The 18,616-nt window shown below is 50.0% G+C and overlaps 6 protein-coding genes across 6 annotated transcripts; 4 read left to right on the forward strand and 2 right to left on the reverse strand.

Moving 5' to 3' along the window:
- Nucleotides 1-333: 333 nt before the first annotated feature.
- Nucleotides 334-2,009, forward strand: VTN77DRAFT_1274 (uncharacterized protein; the record flags this gene model as incomplete). The annotated part of the gene is made up of 6 exons (XM_069416987.1): nt 334-431; nt 487-628; nt 692-797; nt 862-1,248; nt 1,311-1,919; nt 1,984-2,009. 6 exons carry the CDS (start codon nt 334-336, stop codon nt 2,007-2,009), a joined length of 1,368 nt encoding a protein of 455 aa, XP_069280228.1.
- Nucleotides 2,010-3,388: 1,379 nt separating this feature from the next.
- Nucleotides 3,389-5,271, forward strand: VTN77DRAFT_1275 (uncharacterized protein; the record flags this gene model as incomplete). The annotated part of the gene is made up of 2 exons (XM_069416988.1): nt 3,389-3,986; nt 4,061-5,271. The coding sequence occupies 2 exons, from the start codon at nt 3,389-3,391 to the stop codon at nt 5,269-5,271; spliced, it is 1,809 nt and encodes a 602-aa protein (XP_069280229.1).
- A 1,160-nt stretch (nt 5,272-6,431) lies between these two features.
- On the reverse strand, nt 6,432-7,722 carry VTN77DRAFT_1276 (uncharacterized protein; the record flags this gene model as incomplete). The annotated part of the gene is made up of 3 exons (XM_069416989.1): nt 6,432-7,183; nt 7,251-7,387; nt 7,478-7,722. The coding sequence occupies 3 exons, from the start codon at nt 7,720-7,722 to the stop codon at nt 6,432-6,434; spliced, it is 1,134 nt and encodes a 377-aa protein (XP_069280230.1).
- Nucleotides 7,723-8,088: 366 nt separating this feature from the next.
- On the forward strand, nt 8,089-10,417 carry VTN77DRAFT_1277 (uncharacterized protein; the record flags this gene model as incomplete). The annotated part of the gene is made up of 7 exons (XM_069416990.1): nt 8,089-8,155; nt 8,223-8,310; nt 8,378-8,453; nt 8,510-8,803; nt 8,858-9,130; nt 9,187-10,068; nt 10,217-10,417. 7 exons carry the CDS (start codon nt 8,089-8,091, stop codon nt 10,415-10,417), a joined length of 1,881 nt encoding a protein of 626 aa, XP_069280231.1.
- A 4,198-nt stretch (nt 10,418-14,615) lies between these two features.
- VTN77DRAFT_1278 (uncharacterized protein) lies at nt 14,616-15,461 on the reverse strand (the record flags this gene model as incomplete). The annotated part of the gene is made up of 2 exons (XM_069416991.1): nt 14,616-14,896; nt 15,239-15,461. The coding sequence occupies 2 exons, from the start codon at nt 15,459-15,461 to the stop codon at nt 14,616-14,618; spliced, it is 504 nt and encodes a 167-aa protein (XP_069280232.1).
- A 224-nt stretch (nt 15,462-15,685) lies between these two features.
- Nucleotides 15,686-16,973, forward strand: VTN77DRAFT_1279 (uncharacterized protein; the record flags this gene model as incomplete). Its single annotated transcript, XM_069416992.1, has 2 exons — nt 15,686-15,753; nt 15,812-16,973. 2 exons carry the CDS (start codon nt 15,686-15,688, stop codon nt 16,971-16,973), a joined length of 1,230 nt encoding a protein of 409 aa, XP_069280233.1.
- Nucleotides 16,974-18,616: the final 1,643 nt, after the last annotated feature.

Genomic DNA, 18,616 nt, shown 5'->3' on the forward strand with positions numbered 1-18,616 from the left:
GGTGCCCAACTGAACGATTGGCAGGTCTGGGGAAAGCTAATCGCTTGCTGCCCTGTCAGAACCGCCACCAGGCAATCGATGCCTGGGTAGGGCTTAGAGCCTTAAGACGTGTCCGTCTGGCTGGGTTGGTTGCGTAGACTATTAAGTTAGGCTGTGCCGTGGCCGCCTTCGATCGTCGCTCCACGGTGCTCCCTCAGGCTAACCAACGGTTAGTGATTCCTTCTCGCCGTTCCGGAACTCACCCCGCGTTCTTCGTTCATCAGACCTTTTATCATCCAGCACTTCTCATTCCTTGCTCGAACAGTTCTTGCTTTGATCATAGACCCTCCCGGAATGTCATACTATCCTCCCTACTCTGGCCCGCCGCAGTACGGTGCATATCCTCCTCCGCAGTATCCGCCAAACTACGGCCCTCCGCCGCCGCAGTATCCGTGAGTTTGCTGCATTATACTTGAATTTCCCTTCTCGCGTGCTGACCTTTGACAGACCACCACAGCCCAACTACGGTGGCTACCCGGGCCAGGGCCAGCAGCATTACCATCACTCTCCTCCCCCTCCCCAGAATAATCCTTACGGCTACGGTCACAACCCGTCACCCCAGCCCTACAATGGCCAAGGTGGATACGATGTGCGTTTGTCTATGGCCTGCGGAGGTCTTGACAGGAAAAGCTAACACTTCAGTTTCTCTCAGCGCCACCCTCCCCCTCCCCCCGCGCCTGGCTATGGGCCACCGCCGTCCCATTCTCACCATTCTCACCATCATTCCAACGGAGGACCGGGGTACAATGGACAACCAGGTCTGTCGCAGTTACAGAACACGTGTGCTCTGATGCGTCGAGACTTTCTTCTAATTCTGTCTAGGTCTCCCGACTGTGTACCAGAACTCGTATAACCAAGGGAACCACAGCGCCCCTCCTCCCCCGCCTAGTCACCCCGTATCGTTTGGGAACGGAGCCCCGCAAGGATACAATTTCCAGTACTCGAACTGCACGGGCAAGAGAAAAGCCCTACTGATTGGAATCAACTACTTTGGCCAAAAAGGGCAGCTGCGGGGCTGCATCAACGATGTTCGGAATATGTCGTCGTATTTGAACCAGAACTTTGGCTACGCTCGAGAGGACATGGTCATCCTCACCGACGACCAGCAAAATCCCATGAGCCAGCCGACAAAAGCCAACATCCTCCGCGCCATGCATTGGCTCGTGAAGGACGCTCAGCCCAACGACTCTCTCTTCTTCCACTACTCAGGTGAGTCTTGATCGCTTCTGGGGAATGATCTTGCTCGCACTGCTAATGCGATGTGATTATAGGACATGGTGGCCAGACTCCTGACTTGGACGGTGATGAGGATGATGGGTATGACGAAGTCATCTATCCTGTGGACTTCCGAGTCGCAGGCCACATTACCGACGACGAAATGCACCGCATCATGGTCAAACCGCTTCAGGCTGGCGTTCGACTGACTGCCATTTTCGACTCGTGCCACTCCGGGTCAGCTTTGGATCTCCCCTACATTTACTCGACCCAGGGCGTCCTCAAGGAACCAAACTTGGCCAAGGAGGCGGGTCAAGGTCTGCTGGGCGTCGTGTCCGCATACGCACGTGGGGATATGGGCGGCATGGTCTCGACCGCAATGGGATTCCTCAAGAAGGCGACCAAGGGTGAAGCGGCATACGAGAAGACCAAGCAGACCAAGACGAGTCCCGCTGATGTGATCATGTGGTCTGGAAGCAAAGATGAACAGACCAGCCAGGATGCCACCATCAACGGGGAAGCCACGGGCGCGATGTCTTGGGCGTTCATCACGGCCCTCAAGAAGAATCCTCAACAGAGTTACGTGCAGTTGCTGAACAGCATTCGGGACGAGCTTGCTACGAAATACAGCCAGAAACCTCAGCTGAGTTGCAGCCATCCTCTCGGTAAACACCATTGCCTTGTTGTGGAATCCTGTGCCTGAGCTGCAACTAACACAGAGTATGGCAGATACCAATCTTCTCTACGTCATGTAAATATTTATGCCCTTCCATGATCATTGGTTGAGACTCTGACGATGAATGTGAGATATTGATTATTGATTCGCGGGTTTTTGGTTATTGACGATTTGTGACGTGGATCCAATGACGCGGGCGTGTGCGATGTCTGTTGTATTGCATTGACGAAATTGACCAGCTTGTTGTATTTTATGCATGTTTGTTATTGTGCTTGGCTTTACTTGTGTTTTTTTTTTTTTGTTTTTCCCTCTGGTTGCACTTGGGTCATGGGTTTATCCCCGCTGGCATGACTAGGGTCTCCATTGCTGTTTCCTTGGAACGTTTTCATGCTTTATGAGTATTCGGTGGATAATATGAGGTCTTCGAGCAAAACAGGGTTTCCATGGAATGTTTCCGAGGTGGTCAAATTATGCAGCGGTCCGTGGTAGGTTAGTTAAATTTCGATCAAAAAGATTGATATTCTTTGGATATTTTTCTTTTCTCATCGATAACCGGATAATGCTTATCTTCGGCAACTAACCGAATTGGGATCGGCCGAGTCGGGCAAACTGTTCTCCGGGCGGAATTACTAATCTTGCTTACTTATCAACAGACCACAACCCCATTGTGGATTTGTTCAATTTCAACTGGCATCATCAGAAGTACAGCTTGCTACATGAAGGAATGATTCATGATAACTTCTTTGTCACGTAATTACTATCGCTCAATCTTGACAGAGAGAGAGAAAAAGCACTGAGCGGTCTGAGCCATGACTGGACTCACCACGATCCACAGGCTAAGCTTTCACCATCTCGGCAGATTCCTTTCCGAAAGATGGGTCTCTCCCGCAGTTTGCACAGCGAGGATCCCACTAACCTCCCCCAAAGGCCCACCCTGGAGGCCGGACAGAAGTCCGATTAGGTCATAAGTGGGTTCTCTTTGGATCGTTTCTTTTTGAGGGCTTCAATGATCCATTCTATGCTGTTGAATTGAATAACAATGATTAATAATGGTCAATTTGTCGAATGATAACCAGTCCCGTCTAGCTGGAGAGCTCAGCAATCCAGAACGAACTATTTCCCCTTTTTTTTGGAGACGCAAGTAGATGATCGTGACATTCTCCGCCGTTCCAATCTTGCGGTCTACTCCATTTGGTAGTTCTTCGTGACTAACAAATAAATCCACAGATCCGCTGTGGGGCGTTTGCGCAATTTCGAATCAGTTCCTTCCTCCTTATCTTGTAACCTTGCCTTTCGTGTCTCGTTTCTTCTTTTCTGTTCCCTTCTTCGTCGCTGCTTCTTCTTCTTTTGCATGAGTATGTAATGATTAATGGGGAATGGATGACATGAATCACGAATTGCTTTGTATCTCCTCTCTTTCTTGATGTGTGATTTGTCCTCTGCATTCTGATCTACACCATGCAATCGTTTCTCCAGTACCGGCGCTTTGGAAAGCGACTGGAAGCTCAGCTGGAACGCAATGGCGAGAAGCTGGCCGAATTACGGCGCCAGAGGCGTCAGGCCCGCGAACAGGCCGACAACATATCGGCAGAGTCTTCGCCATCTACCAGCGGAGAAGTTAGTGAGAAGGAGCAACAAGAAGAGCAACAGCCCCAGGATGCTGCAGCTGCTGTGCAAAGAACGTCTTCTACCTCTCCGGAAGAGGACCTTGAGCGCGGTGAGACCCCCGAGGTGACGGGTGCCGACTTGGACACCATGACGACACATGATACCACGGGCACCACGCTGGGACTGGTCCTAACGGGTATCGAAGTTCGTGATCGGACCACCAAGGAAGGCGGACCGACACTGGGCAAGGTCTTTGTGGTGTCATATGAAGGCGACAAAGACCCAATGGATCCGTATAATTGGAGCTTTGCGCGACGGGCCGTGGCAACGTTCGTTCTGTCTCTGATCGGTGGTGTTGTCGGGTGGGCTTCGGCCATCGATTCAGCGGCCATACCGAAGATATCTGAGGCGTTTGGAGTGAGCGATGTCGCCGCATCTTTGTCGACTGGTACGTGGACCTGTGTCTAGCTGCGTCTCTATTCCCTCCGTATACCGAATTCTAACTAACTTGACGTCTTGTAGGGATATTTTTGATCGGTTTTGGAGTAGGGGCCTTGATAAGCGGCCCTTTCTCCGAGACGGTCGGCCGGAATCCAATCTACATTGCAACTCTGGTTTTTTATATGCTGTTCCTCATGGGCGCAGGTTTGGCGCAACACTTCGGCACGTTGCTCGTATGCCGCTTCTTTGCAGGCATGTTCGGCGCGACTCCGCTCGTCTGTGCTGGTGGCTCACTGTCCGATCTCTGGACGCCAGCAGAGCGTGTCTACGCCTTTCCCATGTTCGCCTGTGCTTCCTTCTTGGGTCCGCTCCTCGGGCCAGTGGCAGGTTCGTGGATCGGCCAAACCGGCGTCCTCAGTTGGCGCTGGGTCGAGTGGGTTTCGCTCATCTTCTCGGGGCTTGTGTTAGCCATCGTGGTGCTCTTCCAACCCGAAACATACGGTCCCATCTTGCTCAAGTGGAAAGCAGAACATCTCCGACGATTGACTGGCGACAAGCGATATCGTGGGGCGATCGAAGTTCGGAAGATCCCTCTGATTTGGCGTCTGATCCGCTCCCTCTACCGTCCATTTCTCATGACGGCTCGAGAAGTTATCATCATGCTCTTCGCCTTGTATCTGACCGTCATCTACATCGTTCTGTTCACTTTCTTGACCGGGTACACCTATATCTACACCGACACCTACCAGCTGTCTCAGGGGAAGACGGGACTCTGCTTCCTTGGGATCGCAGTCGGCATCGTTTTGAGCGCTGGCCTGATTCCTGTCAACACACGCTTGCGGCAGCGTGACATTGCGCGCGCACAGGCCCAAGGTCACGATCGTGTCGCACCGGAGTCCCGTCTCTATTGGGCCATGTTCGGGGCGCCCGCCATCCCGATCTCGCTCTTCTGGATGGGCTGGACGGCGCGGCCGTCGATCTCACTCTGGTCGCCTCTGCTGGCATCCGTACTGTTTGGGTTCGGTATCATCTGCGTCTTCATGAGTTCGTATCAGTACCTCATCGACAGCTACGAGATCTATGCAGCCAGCGCGCTTGCCAGCGTCACGCTGATCCGGTACGTCGCCTCGGGGGCTATGATCGAGTTCTCAATTCCGTTCTACAAGAACATGGGGGTGGCGTACACCTTGACGATTCTCGGCTCGCTCAGCGCGATACTCGTCCCGATCCCGTTCGTCTTTTACAAGTATGGTCCTCTGATCAGGAAGAAGAGCAAGTACGCAGCTTCATAGTACGAATTTTCATAGATAATGCTTTTCCCCCTCCCATAGATCAGATGTGGATGGAGTCTTGCTTTGTGTGTATAAAATGTTCTGCCTGGCATTTCTTGATTTTCCTGCACGTTGTTAAAGTTTTCCGGTACATACATTAGGTATATAAGATGTCAAACGCATTATAATGTCTATATCTATCTAGCTAGCTAGCTCATCTAGTTCAGATATGGTAGCGAGCGATTCAGGTAATCAATGAATGCATCGCAGTTCTCAAGTTGTAGACTATGCTATATGATGCTGTGCTATGCTTTGGTATGTATGTACTTATTCTTCCCCTATTAGTTAAACGACACTAGATGACTTAGGTAAATGGATAGATAACTCTCACTATTAAAAAACACCATTTCCTTTTTTGTCCATGGTCAAATGGTCAATACCTGCTTACTGCCTTTTTCTTTTTTTTTCCCTAATAGGGAAAAATAAAGTATGATAAAAGAACATATGTGAGGGAATAAATATCAGGTTAATCTAAGTCGTGCTTTTAAGTATTTCATTTTATTTCATCCTATTTTATTTATTGCTTGTAGTAGGCTGGCTATTCGTACAGTTTGGCTGGCATGGTGATTTTTGTTCCAAAGAAGAATTCTTTCTAACTGCCTTGCTTGGCTAGATGCGTACAGTATACAGTATAATACAGTACAAAAGGGAACGAAGACGTCGTCCCAACTAGTTATCTCCGCATGCACAGGTAGATGGCTCGGCCAATTTTACCAATCAGCGCCATATACGTAAGAGATATGGTCTATAACTAGCTTGTAGGCTGTAGAAAGGACTCCAGTATTTTGTGTCTGTGACGGCTGGCATTCTATGAGATGAGCTTGCCATCCCCATGCGAACAGTTCTGTTACGGTGAAAGGTAGGCCGTATGTATCCAATCCTATGAAGAGGAAAGCGAGGTGATAGCCTCTGCAGCAAATACAGCGCGCTTGCCACGTAAAATCTTTGGCGATGCTTTTCAGCAGACCTTTACAAGGAAATGCTGCTTCAGGGAAGACGACGGCATCCCACAGCTGCTGTCCATTCGCCCGCCCGTGTTTGACGCCTTAACCAGAGTCGACCGGGTCGATAGCTGCACTGTGTGTGTGGTATGAGAAACTCATGATCGCTCTCTATACAATTTACCCCTTCTTGGGCGCGGAGATCACAGTTCGGGAAAATGAAGCTGTGATGGTGTCCTTGCCTTTCCGCTGCTGCTTGGCAATAATCCCCGTTCGATCCGTCACCGGTGTCGCATTGATGATTTTATCAAATTCATCATCTTCTTCGCTCCCAGCAGTTCCTGACTCGGCATCGGAATCCACGGGCAACGGTTCCGGTCGGGCAATCCTTTCCGGTTGAGGTTTGTCTGGCTGAGACGGGTTCTGAAAGGCTTTGGAATTGAGGATCTTGCGTCGGATTTCGGCCATTTCTTCCTCGTCGTCGGTGTCGTCTGAAATCGCGTAAGGGTCCTTTTCTTCTTCGTCCTCGTCCTCGTCCTCTCCTGTCTCGTTTTCGCCTTTATCGCCGTTTTCTTCATCATCACCATCATCAGAATCCACTCTTTCTCTTCTGTTCGTGTTTCCGCGCGTCCACATATCATCTGCGCCGCCAGCATCACGTTCTGCCCGGCTTTCGGCATATTCGCGCTCGATCTTTGCCAACCAATCTTCTTCTGCCTTCTTGATCTCCTCTTCATTCGAGCATGCTGCATAGCGTTTCAGCAACTGCGCGTTAATTTCCAGGAATGCATTTCCATAGGAGAAGTGCTTGAGTACTTCCACCGCCCAATCTTCGTGTCCGCAAATGTAGAAGCATGCCGCCAGGGCTTCGACGCAGTTCAGTCGCCAGGGACGACCGTAGTTGACCGAATTCGCAGCGATGAGATAGGGCACTGAGCTCAGACTCAGCAAAAAGAAACATTGATCCCGATACCATAATTCCACAGGGAGAAGACATACATAATCTCTCACACTTTCCGCCAATTCGAGACCATGGTACCTCCTGCACCCGGACCCAGGAACATTCCACAACCGCGGCTCCATATTGTTCGAGAAGATCCCGATCGGCTGGGGACAATATCCGCTTTGCATTGGGGCTGAGGCGATAACCGTATGAGCGAGATCTCATCTAGCTGAAGGTAAAAAATAAAGCAAAGGTACATGTTGTAGATAAAATTTGAACCTACGAGATAACCACGCCAGGGTATTTGTGACCAATCGGAAGCTCTCTCATCAAACCGAATTGCATCAACCTCTTCCCAGAGCACCTCTTCGGGTCGCAGTGACCCAGATCCCAGCAGGCGGCCTTGAATGGCGGTTTTGAGTCGCCGGTCGTTGCCTCATTATCGTCGATACGGCGGGGTTCGGGGCGGTGGCGGGGAGCAGAGGGCTTCTTCCCCCGAGAGAAATTGTCCTTCTTGTGTCGCACCATTCTTCGTCGCGAAGTGGCGCAGTAGGAAATATTAGTCCTAGAAAGATTCTAAAAGGAAGAGAGGGGGAAAAAAAAACTCTCTTCCTGTTTCGACCGTCGTGGGGTATAAAGCGGATAGCTAGCAAAAATGGACGGATTACATATGAGGGCGGTTTGTTGCCGCACGTTTCAGGCGGGTCCGCAGGCTGGCTTCGTCAACCGGCCCAAAGGTACAGTACGGACCGTCATTATCAAGCACTCCTCAGCTGCGCGTCCTAATTCAATAACCCTCCCAATACTCGGTCCTACGGCTGTCAGCCATTTTGATCTCGGAATCCTCTCGTCCTTCCCCCTTTCTCTGCCACCCTGGAGGCTACATCGGCACGCATGGCAGCTAGGGACCGCTTTGGTGCCTATGCTGACCCGTCACTATCACCACTGCAGCGAGCAATACGTATGCCCCCTTGCCATAGTTCGAAAAGGTTGGAATTATATTCTTAGACGGCTGACGACTGCAACAGACAATGCTTGCGACCCTGCCAACTACGAGCCCAACCTTGCCCTGAACCTCGAAGTCGCAGATCTGATAAACTCGAAGAAGGGCAATGCGTGAGTGAAGAGTCGCCGTCTTTCCTGCCCTACTACCACCGCTGAACAACTATTGACGTGGCGCCAGTCCCCGCGAAGCTGCCCTCACGATTGTGCATCTGATCAATTCTCGCAACCAGAATGTCGCCCTCCTGGCGCTAGCGGTATGTGTTTGGGTGGTTCATGGTTGAGGACGCAGGCGGCGCTGATGGTCAGGCAGCTCCTTGATATTTGTGTGAAAAACTGCGGATACCCCTTCCATCTGCAGATAAGCACCAAGGAATTTCTGAATGAGCTGGTACGACGGTTTCCCGAGCGGCCGCCGTTGCGCCCGTCGCGGGTACAACATCGGATTCTAGAATCAATTGAGGAATGGCGCCAGACAATATGTCAGACGTCGCGGTACAAAGAGGATCTGGGGCATATTCGGGATATGCACCGTCTTCTTCTCTACAAGGGTTACACCTTCCCCGAAATCCGGCGCGAAGATGCGGCGGTGCTGAACCCGAGCGATGTATGCGAGGCTTCTCTCCGATTCATGGTCGAATACGGACTAACCATGCTTTAGACGCTGCGATCGGCAGAAGAGATGGAAGAGGAGGAGCGGGTGGCGCAGTCTGCTAAGCTGCAGGAGCTGATTCGGAGAGGCACGCCGCAGGACCTGCAGGAGGCAAATCGACTGATGAAGGTGATGGCCGGATATGATACCAGAAATAAAACCGATTACCGGGCTAAAGCTGCCGAGGAAGTTTCCTACGTCCAGCAAAAGGCCAAGATTCTGGAGGAGATGCTGCAGAGTCTCCAGCCGGGTGATAAAATTGCTGAGGGCGATGTATTTGAGGTGCGGAAGAAGAGAAGTTTCTTTCCCTGGTCGTTACTGAACTTACCTATATCTAGGAGCTGGCGAATGCACTCCAGAGCGCCTATCCAAAGATTCAGAAGATGATCGACGAAGAGTCGGATGACACGGAGGCAGTCGAGAAGCTTAAACAGATTAACGACAGTATTCGTCGGACGATTGAGCGGTACAAGTTAGTGAAGAAGGGTGACCTGGAGGGAGCATCGAAGATCCCCAAGGGCACACTAGGAACGACCACGGGGGTTTCGAAGAACGCCAACAATGAGTTTTCCCTGATCGATTTCGACCCGGAGCCCAGCCCCAACGGTGATGCGCAGGGCACGAGCTCGTTGGAAAACGATCTTCTCGGCCTCTCTTTTCAGGACAAACCGGCAACCACTTCTGCAGCCACGCCATCAGTGCAGGCTCAGGCTGGTGGAGCTTTTCGTCCGAACTATGATATTCTCTCATCTCTAACATCATCCCAACCCCCCTCGCAGTCTGCGACACCAGCTCCCTCTGTCTCACAAGCACCAAAACAAACAACGTCTCCACCGCCGGTCGATCCGTTCGCATCTCTGGTCTCGGCCAGCCCGCGGGCTTCATCCCCTGCTGTGGCACCGGCGCCTACCACAAACCAACAACAAAACCAGGCATCATCCTCGCTGCTGGATTTAGCAGGGGGTGTTTCATCTTCGTCTGCAGCTGGTCAGAAGGAAGCCAACTCTGGTGGTGATGAAGAGTGGACCTTCACGTCTGCACTCCCAGAGGGCACGCTGCCCAGCACGAACAAGATCAGAGTGTTGAATTCGTCGCTGGTGATCGATTTTGCGGCTCGGAGAAATCCCGGCCAAGCCCGGCAGATTCATGTGGTTGTCCTGTTCTCCAACAGTACCAGCAAAGATTTGACGGAATTGCATTTTCAGGTTGCTGTTGAGCGGGTATGTCTATTTTACATAATCTGTTTTTGCGCGTCAGAGTGATGACCTTTTTTTCTCATATCAATTCTTGATGTCTCTCGCAATATGTCGTTTCAATTGTAATGTTCCACAGGAGAATGACAAGGTGCTAACTAGTTATCTGGCACAGGCATACACTCTTCAACTACGGCCGCAGTCTGGACGGGATATCGCGCCGCTGCAACAGCACGGGATCCGGCAGGAGATGTTCATCGATGGTGTTGACGCGGGTAAGGGAAACTCGGTCAAGATCCGATTCAAAGTATCCTACCGGATTGGAGGGGATCTGAAGGAGGACCAGGGGATGGTACCCCCGTTGGGGATTTCATGATGATGACGATAGGACGGGACGGGATGAAGATGCGAGAGAAGCAAAGAAATGATGTTGATATCGGAACAGACCGGGTTAGGCTCATGCTCATGTCGATCTTCATACACCTCACACACACGCACTCACTCAGTCACCCTTCTTCCTACCCAATACATCTTGTTCCCATTCCATTTTTTTTTTCCTTTCTCGTTTATTATTTGTCTCATGGCATGGTCGAGGACTGACTATACCTTGGCTACTATATTATACTCTATTCTATTCTGAATCTTGGATAAGTGGATATCATATCATATCATATCATTGTCATTACGCATCGCTTTTTTTTATTTGTCTGTGAAAATGAAAGAAAGACAGATATATTATACGTCCGAAGTCGAACTGATCAATCGATCGATCGATGGATATCTCGGTTGATGACGTTTGGCTGGCTGTGATTTGTCAGAGAAACACAAACGCACACGGTGTGTTGTCCTGCCTGGTTAGGTGAGCCATCCATAATGAAGCCAAGCCACAAGACAATGGATTGTGTGTCCGTGTGGATGCGATGGATGCCAAGATAGCCCTCAACAATAATGCCGTGCCATGCCAAGCCATAGCCTTTGTGAGATCGCTCGAGCGAATCTCGATTCGATGTCTACTTAACTTAAGTTACTGCTGTACGGTACCTTCCTGAATAGGTAGGTTGTTCGCCATCCATCAGACGGTGTCCACCTCAGCCCTATTTTCAAGTCTTTTCCGCTATCCAATTGCCTACCTATCAATGTGTATTTGTTGGCCCGGAGCCAGTCAGAAACTTTATCTAGGTAGTGTAGATAGTGGATTGGAGTGGAGTGGAGTGGAGATGGATGATGTACCTAACCCCGTGCCTAAAATCAAATCTACGTCCACGATGTCCACTAGGTACCTTGTACGGAGTCCATAAATAATGGATCGATCGATCTGTATCCTCGGCGCTATCGACCTATCAGGGGTTTTCCATTTTTAACGTTAATGTATGGACATGATCTGTGTCGGTAGTATCGTCCTATCGGGTGTTTCAGACGTAAAAGGAAAAAAAAAAAGGTGTCCGATATCAAATACTACGAACACGAAAAGAAAAGAATGGCATTAATTATCTATTCATCAGGTGAAAAAAAAGGAAGCAAAAGATCAACTTCGTAACGAAAAGACTGCAGAACGCTGTCCTTCCTCTCTCTCTCCTCCCGATTCGATTCGATTCAATTCCAACTCCAGGATAGGATTGGATGGAATTGAAATTGGAATTGGCGATAGGTAGGTAGGTAGTTCTTCTCTCTCTCTTTCTCTCTTTCTCTTTCTTCAATTCAAATCAATCCCCATATATGGGATGGGTAGGATGAAGTTTCGAATTGGTGACAGGCAAGTGATATTCCGTGGCTGGAACAAGCCACAATAATGGGGCTGTACTGTACTGTAGTCTGTACTGTAGTTACCTATGGTAGTGGTGGAACCCTATCTTAGGTATATTTGAACTGTGGCAAATTCGAGTCGAGTTGAGTTGAGTCAGTCGGGGAAATCGAGATCTGTCGGGGAAATCCGATGAGGATCATCAATCATCAAGCCTAAACTGGATGAGGAACACCCCATATTGTTGGGGAATTCTCCGAGGTTCCTTCGTGCCCCCCACAAGGACAGCTAATTTTTTTTCTTTTTAAGATGGATCTCGAACTGCTCCACTGTGTAATATACATACATAGTATGGAGTACAATGGGCTGATTATCTACCTACCTATCTACTTACCAAGGTAGATAGATAGATAGACTGACTGACTGATTAACTCGCGAGCCCAACCCGTTAACGACCTAGGTAGATATCCAGGTATCTATGAGGAGATGTGCAACTCCATCTTTCCGGATTAGCTCACGAAGCCTGCTGCTTTCGCCTCACCTCCGCCACACCCTCTATCCTCACCCTCCTCACCACGTCCTCACCACGTCCTCACCACGTCCTCTCAACACGGCCCCGCTAGTCACCTAATTACCCTATCGTTGCCAAACTGATGTTTGTATCATGGTCAAGTTTATGTAATGATGGGTACACCCAATGATCCTGAAGTCGGTTGGCCTAGGAATTTCTCCTCATTATTTTTATGTTGTAATAAACTTCTAAAAGTTTGCCAGTCTAAAGTAGAAAAGCATTAATGCTATAAAGGATGGTTCCCATATGCCAGGTGACCCAAAGAGTCTAGTAGGTAATATATTAAATTAATATATTAAAGCATATTGCCACACAATAATATTATACTATATACTAATAGATTATTAGGACACATCTTTGCCAGGGTTAATATCCTGAGAGGGTATCAGACATCCCACTATAAAGAAGGAATAAGGAGCATAAAAACAGATATAAGCCTTAAAAGCACTCTTATTTGAACTGCTAACATGAGCATTTCTGCCAGTAGTAATGGAGATACTAAACGTGGAGAAGTTACAAAAGGTAGCAAAGCTGCCAACAATAATAAAATAGTCACCTGAAACTGAGCATCCAAAATCTGCCTTGCTAGTGCTCAGATCAATAAAAAAGGCAAAGGGATAGTAGAGAAAAGTAGTGCAGTTATAACAAAAAGAGGGCAGGTTTACCTATAGTAAGTTAGAGGTAACTTTAACCAAAACTAAGGCAGCCTTAGCGCTGCCTTACCTTCACCTTTCCTTACCCCTGCCACGGCCAGCTAGGGTGAGCAAAAGCGGCATGCCGCCAGCTCTAGATCAGGAAGGGGAATCTCGCGACCGGCGGATCTCCCCATTGTTTACATAGGTAGGCAACTTTTTGTTGAGGTTACGTAAATTCCATTTTTTTACCCTATTAGGGTAAGGTAGCATAGGGCAGGGTAATTCCCGAGGGACCTCAGCCTCCGCCTCCAGTCAGAGGCAACAGTGACGAGTCGGATAAATGGAGAATCGGTCCGAAGCATACCTAGGTTAGGTCGGGTCAAATGAGGTCAGGTCATGTGCCCTGTCCTGTCCTGCCTAGCCTTCTACCTCCATTGATTGGGTCTGGTCTGGTCTAGACTAGACTGGCCTTCAAAGTCTTGTCTTGTGTTGTCTTGCTTGGCCTTGTAGGTATTGCATGTATGTATGTATGTATGTATGTGTGTATGTATGTATGTATGTATGTATGTAAATAATTCCCTACTGCCCTCCACATAGAGGATGAAGGGCTTGGAGTAATCTGGGTATGCAAGGTAACCTACCTAGGTACTCTGTAAACTAACTCCTGGAACATAACTAGGTCAGGAAGATGCGACAATCTCATAGATCAAGAAGGTTAAGGAGAGGAGACAATAATGGAACCAAGAGAAGAATCAACCCAAGAAACAAGCAACAATGTTGACAAATATCACAACGTCAGCCCTCTCTATCACTCCGGAGAAACGCTTCATAGCATGTTTAAGACACTGTGGAGCTGGAGAGAGGCTAGACTCTCGGACGCGAGGGATGACTTGCAGCCTGTTTTCTCCGACCGTCCGGGGAAAGAATCCGTAAAGGCCAGGCCAGGCCAAGGCAAGGCAAGCAAGCCACACCAAGCTAGACGAATAGCGGGCGACTGGGCTTGGCTGTAATACGGACTAACTTGCAAATTCAAATAGGCAGGTAGGCAGCTTTGTGGATCTCGAGCCAATGGGCCTTCTGGAGTGAGGCACACGCCAAGATGGCCAGTTCAGGCAGGACACAGTTTTAGATCTAACTAAGCGGGTGCATAGGTACCTACCTTAGGTAGGTATCTAAGGCAAGCACCTACAGTACATACTCGTATTTCGCAGTAAACTTTCGTATCTCTCGTATGGTTTCCGTTTCTCTCTCCCTTCCTTCCATTTTAATAACAGTAGTAGTAGTGTTCTGCCCGATGCAGCACTTTCGTTTGCGAGGTTACGGATCCGCCGGTCTTGTAGGTCGCGTTGGATAGGTATTCGATGGGATGATTTCCAGTTTTAGGGTCCACAACTGGAAATACCCCGAATTGCAGAGACCGTGCAGAGACCGTGCGTTGCTTCGGCTTTTCCTTCCGGAGGGCTGCACGTTCATCATATATGGAACTCGTAAGGCTTTTGTAAAGCTTTGTAAATCTTGTAAATGTTTTTGCTAACGGCTACCGCTGGCTGGTTTGCCGCGAACGTCAGCAGGCCTCTGCACGGGGTTTGAACCGTTTGATATGAATTAAAGTTGAGGTCAATGTCCGTCATTTTCTGACGTGCAGTCGAGCCCACTCCATTGGTGAAGCTGAAGCGGTGCCAACGGTGATCGTGCAGATCCCTGATCGTGCGGGGCAGATCTGAGCCTGAGCCCTACCGTCGAGTCGCGCTTTCCTAATCCGATCGACTGGCGAGTGGAGAGTGGAGCCTGCTTGGCAACTTGGCAGGAGCATCCATGGCCCAAAAAAGGGAGGGTGCGCGCGCTTAGCCGGATGCGGCGGCGGCACAGCGGCTGCCCAGCCATTCGAGAGGCGCGCATCCGCGGTTGCTGACTGTTAGTTGCACTGAGGTTGCATCCCTCCTCTATGGTACTTCTCTCGGTGGTTGAGTACTGACTGTACATACATACGATACTCAGAGCCAATCGTCTGACTTGGAGAAAAAAAAGCCGGCCAACAAGAGATATGACCAAGACTTTCTTCCCTCCTTCCGTGTACAGTACATCTGTACAGTATGGATCAATCCATTCGGAAATCCTCATCAATTCCGTTTTGGTCGTCTGCGTATGATCCTTTGCCTTCATCGTTGCTTGAGGTGGCTTCTGTCTTCCCCACAAGATCTCAAGCCAGATGCCTCTGGTGCAGGTATGGATTTGCGGCGTCTGACCTACGGCGACCCACGGGTTCTAGGTTGCACAGAGCACACTGAGGCTTCACGGCGGGCGCTTTTGACAGCCGCTGCCCCGCCTCGGTAGCAGTCAACCTGGGCCTAGCAGCCGATCCAGACGGCCCACTGCTCCCAGCTCCCAGCTCCTCCGCCCAAGGTTCTCGACCATCAAGCCCAGGCCTTCGCCCTTGATCCGGGGTGATGGAGGAAGGCAGGGCCCAGAACATGGCTGCTCTATTTGAACCCTCGTGTCCCCTGCAGCCTGGAGCTATGTGTCTCGTCTCACCCGTGCTTTTCTTCATCTCATCCTTCCACATCTTTATCTTTTACCAGGGCTCCTCGTGGGCTCTGTGATACTGTCTAGTCTAGTCTAGTCCATTCTATATTACATCAATCCGTATCCTTTATCCACCTGGACGATCATTTCGTCCTCTGCCAGTTTTGGATAGTCATGGCATCTTCAGCTGCAGATGTCGACGTCTCTCCTGTCACCCGGACGCGGGAGGAGAATCAGGAACGGTGAGTACATGGACAACTCTTTCTCTTTGATCTTCTTGCTGAGACATATACCACTCAGCGCCTTTGTAGCCGCCTCACGGCGCAAGGACCGCAGCTTGGATGCCCGCCTCGAGTCGGCCAATCGAGCGTCTGCGCTCCACAAGAAGCGCACAGGCAAGGCCCTCAACATCACCAAAGAGATCGTTGAGAAAGAGGCCATGTACGAAGAAGTCGACGAGCGCTATCAGGAGAAGCGCCTCCGCATGCTGCAGGCCCAGAACATGCAGATCGAGGAGCAGTTCCAGCGCCAGCTCCTGGCCGCCTTCGCCGCCGGCGCCAACAGCACCACACAGGCCACTCGCGTCTCTCCGGATGGCGGTGTTCGTAAGATGCATATCGACATTCCGTCCGCTCGGGACTTCCTGCCCAACCACCATCACCACCACCAGCGCTCCATGAGTGCCGTCTCCACTCCAATGTCGGCTGGTTTGTCCGCTTGCAGTCCGGCGACGTCGTACGTGCAAAGCCCTGGCGGCTCGTACATGCAGACGCCAGGCGCCTTCTCCAACGTCCTACCGCAGCAGCAACTCCCAGCTTACTTGACCCCATCGCAAAGCCCAACCTGGGCGTCACCAGCTGCCGCCGCTCAATTCCAAGCGATGACGCCACAGGCGCAGGCGCAGTCCGTTGCGGCCTGGCGCCAACACCTCCTCCGGCAGGCTTATCTGGGCTCAGAGTCTGCATGGCTGGGCCGGCAACGACTGGCCTCTGCGCCTGATGCCTTGATGATGCAGCAGCAGCGGTCCGGAACGGCGACCCCGACGCCCAGCAACCATGATGTTGCGCGAGCCGAGTCGGAGCCTTCTCATCCCCAGCCAGTTTTCTCGGCAAACAACAGTCAGATGCTGTCCCCTGCTGACCTCTTGACGAGTCTGCCCCAGGAGGCTTGGCCGACTCCGGAGCTGTCGCCGTCTCCGACGACGTCCAATTCGTCTCCCGTGAGCGGGGGTGATGACAAGATGGACAAGCTGCCCTCGACTACACAAGATGACAGTGCCGCTAAGCCGCCAGCCCTGGTGTCGACTGACGCGGTCGACCCGGAGTATGACGAGTTCACGCGCTTTGCGTTGGGTTTGGAGAGTGCCGCTCAATGGCAGACACCGGTGGCTGATCCTGCTGCTAGCTTTGAGGACTGGGTGACGCTGGAAGCGCTGGACAGTGACTTGACGTTGGCTGCGTAGGCAGGCGTTTCTACGTGCATATGCCTTGCTCTTACATTTATATCTTCTCTTGTATGCTATATTCGTATGTTCTTGTACAAACTTTTGACTGCGATTTTTTCTTGCTTTTTGATTTCTTTTGGTTTTGGCGAAACTGGGGTCGGCGATTGAAGATGGCTGTAGGCTGGCGGTGGATTCTGTGAACTCAACACCCGGCGAAGTTACGAGTTACTCTTGTGATTTTTTTTTCTTATATTTGGCGCTCATTCTGTTGGATGGAATTGTGCTGTCTGCTTGTATTGTGATACTACTAGCGTTGCTGTCATCTACTCTACCTGTATTGTTGCAGTGCTGTGCTGTGAAAGGATCCTTCGGGCAGGAGAAATTTTACCTAGGTCGGTACCTAGGTAGAGAATAGGAATGTCTGGCTTGATTCCCGCCAAACCAAAAACCGGCCTCCATGATCCATCTATCTAAGTTTTCTGTCAGCATCTAACTTTGATTCCCCGCTTGAGCAACCGGGGTTCTGGCCGCTGGTGGCATGACCCGAGCTGCCGACTGGTCAGGCAACCTCCCTGTTGTCAGTTTCTGACTTATCTAGGCCACGACCTGGGTAGGACAGGAGTGATTATTTGAGGACCATGCGCAAGCAGCGGGCCAATTACGTTTGCGGTCTAATCACCTGCAGGGATGCAGTCCTGCAATCAAGCTTTTTAGACGGGCTACCTTAACCTACTTAGGCAGGTATCTAAAGGTTCGAATCCTATGTGATCTGTCTGTCTGTCTGTCTGCATTTAAGCATGCATGCATGTGCATATGCATGCTGCAGCTGATTACTTTGAGTTTCTTTGTTTGTCTGTTTGCCCTTTTTCTTGTGCTGTTCGATGCATATCCATGTAGACACATATATTAGGTAGGTAGGCAATTGGGGATCGTCCTATGTCTGTATGTATGTAGGTAGGTACCTAGGTAGGTACCTGCAAAATACTGTCTAGTGCTAATTCCATTTAGCCATTTATTTATTTATCCGTTCGTCCGTTCGTTCAATTCTTTTTATTCCAAGCTACATTACAAGCCAAGGTTCAAGGGTTTCCAAGTTCCATACATTAGCTTATGTCAGCTCGGGAAATTGGGAGGGGGAAAAGAAACCCTAACCTGACCTTGGAACGGTTCCTAACCAAACCTTCCTTCCAAGGGAACATACCACGAATTCCAGGGTACCTATGAAGTTGGGTTTTGGCAGTGAAGTTCAGAGTTTTTTTTTGTCCTCCATCTTTGTCATTTGTATTTCTCATTTTCACATTTTTCTCCTTCCTCATTCTTGTTCTTCTTCTGGTTATTATTATATACGGTACAGTACAAGTACAGTACCTTTTTGCAAAGTTCAAATTTACATAGGTTAGGTAGTTGTTTTTTTTTTTGATTGGAAAATTTGGGTTCAAGTGTCATTGCCTACCTACTAGGTACCCACCGGGATGAAAATTCTCCCGATAGCTTGAAGGTATCGTTGCTGACTACATGTGGGTACATACAGTACATCCTTTGCTTATCTTACGGAAGCAGTCCGACTGTTCTAACCTGTCAGACAGAAGCTGGCTATCTTCTCCATCCATTCATCGCTTGGGGCTCCTTTGGAAGCAATAGACAGATCTTTTTCGGAATCT

This window comes from Rasamsonia byssochlamydoides, assembly GCF_041956645.1.
Source record: "Rasamsonia byssochlamydoides strain NRRL 3658 unplaced genomic scaffold VTN77scaffold_12, whole genome shotgun sequence".
NCBI lineage: Eukaryota > Fungi > Ascomycota > Eurotiomycetes > Eurotiales > Trichocomaceae > Rasamsonia > Rasamsonia byssochlamydoides.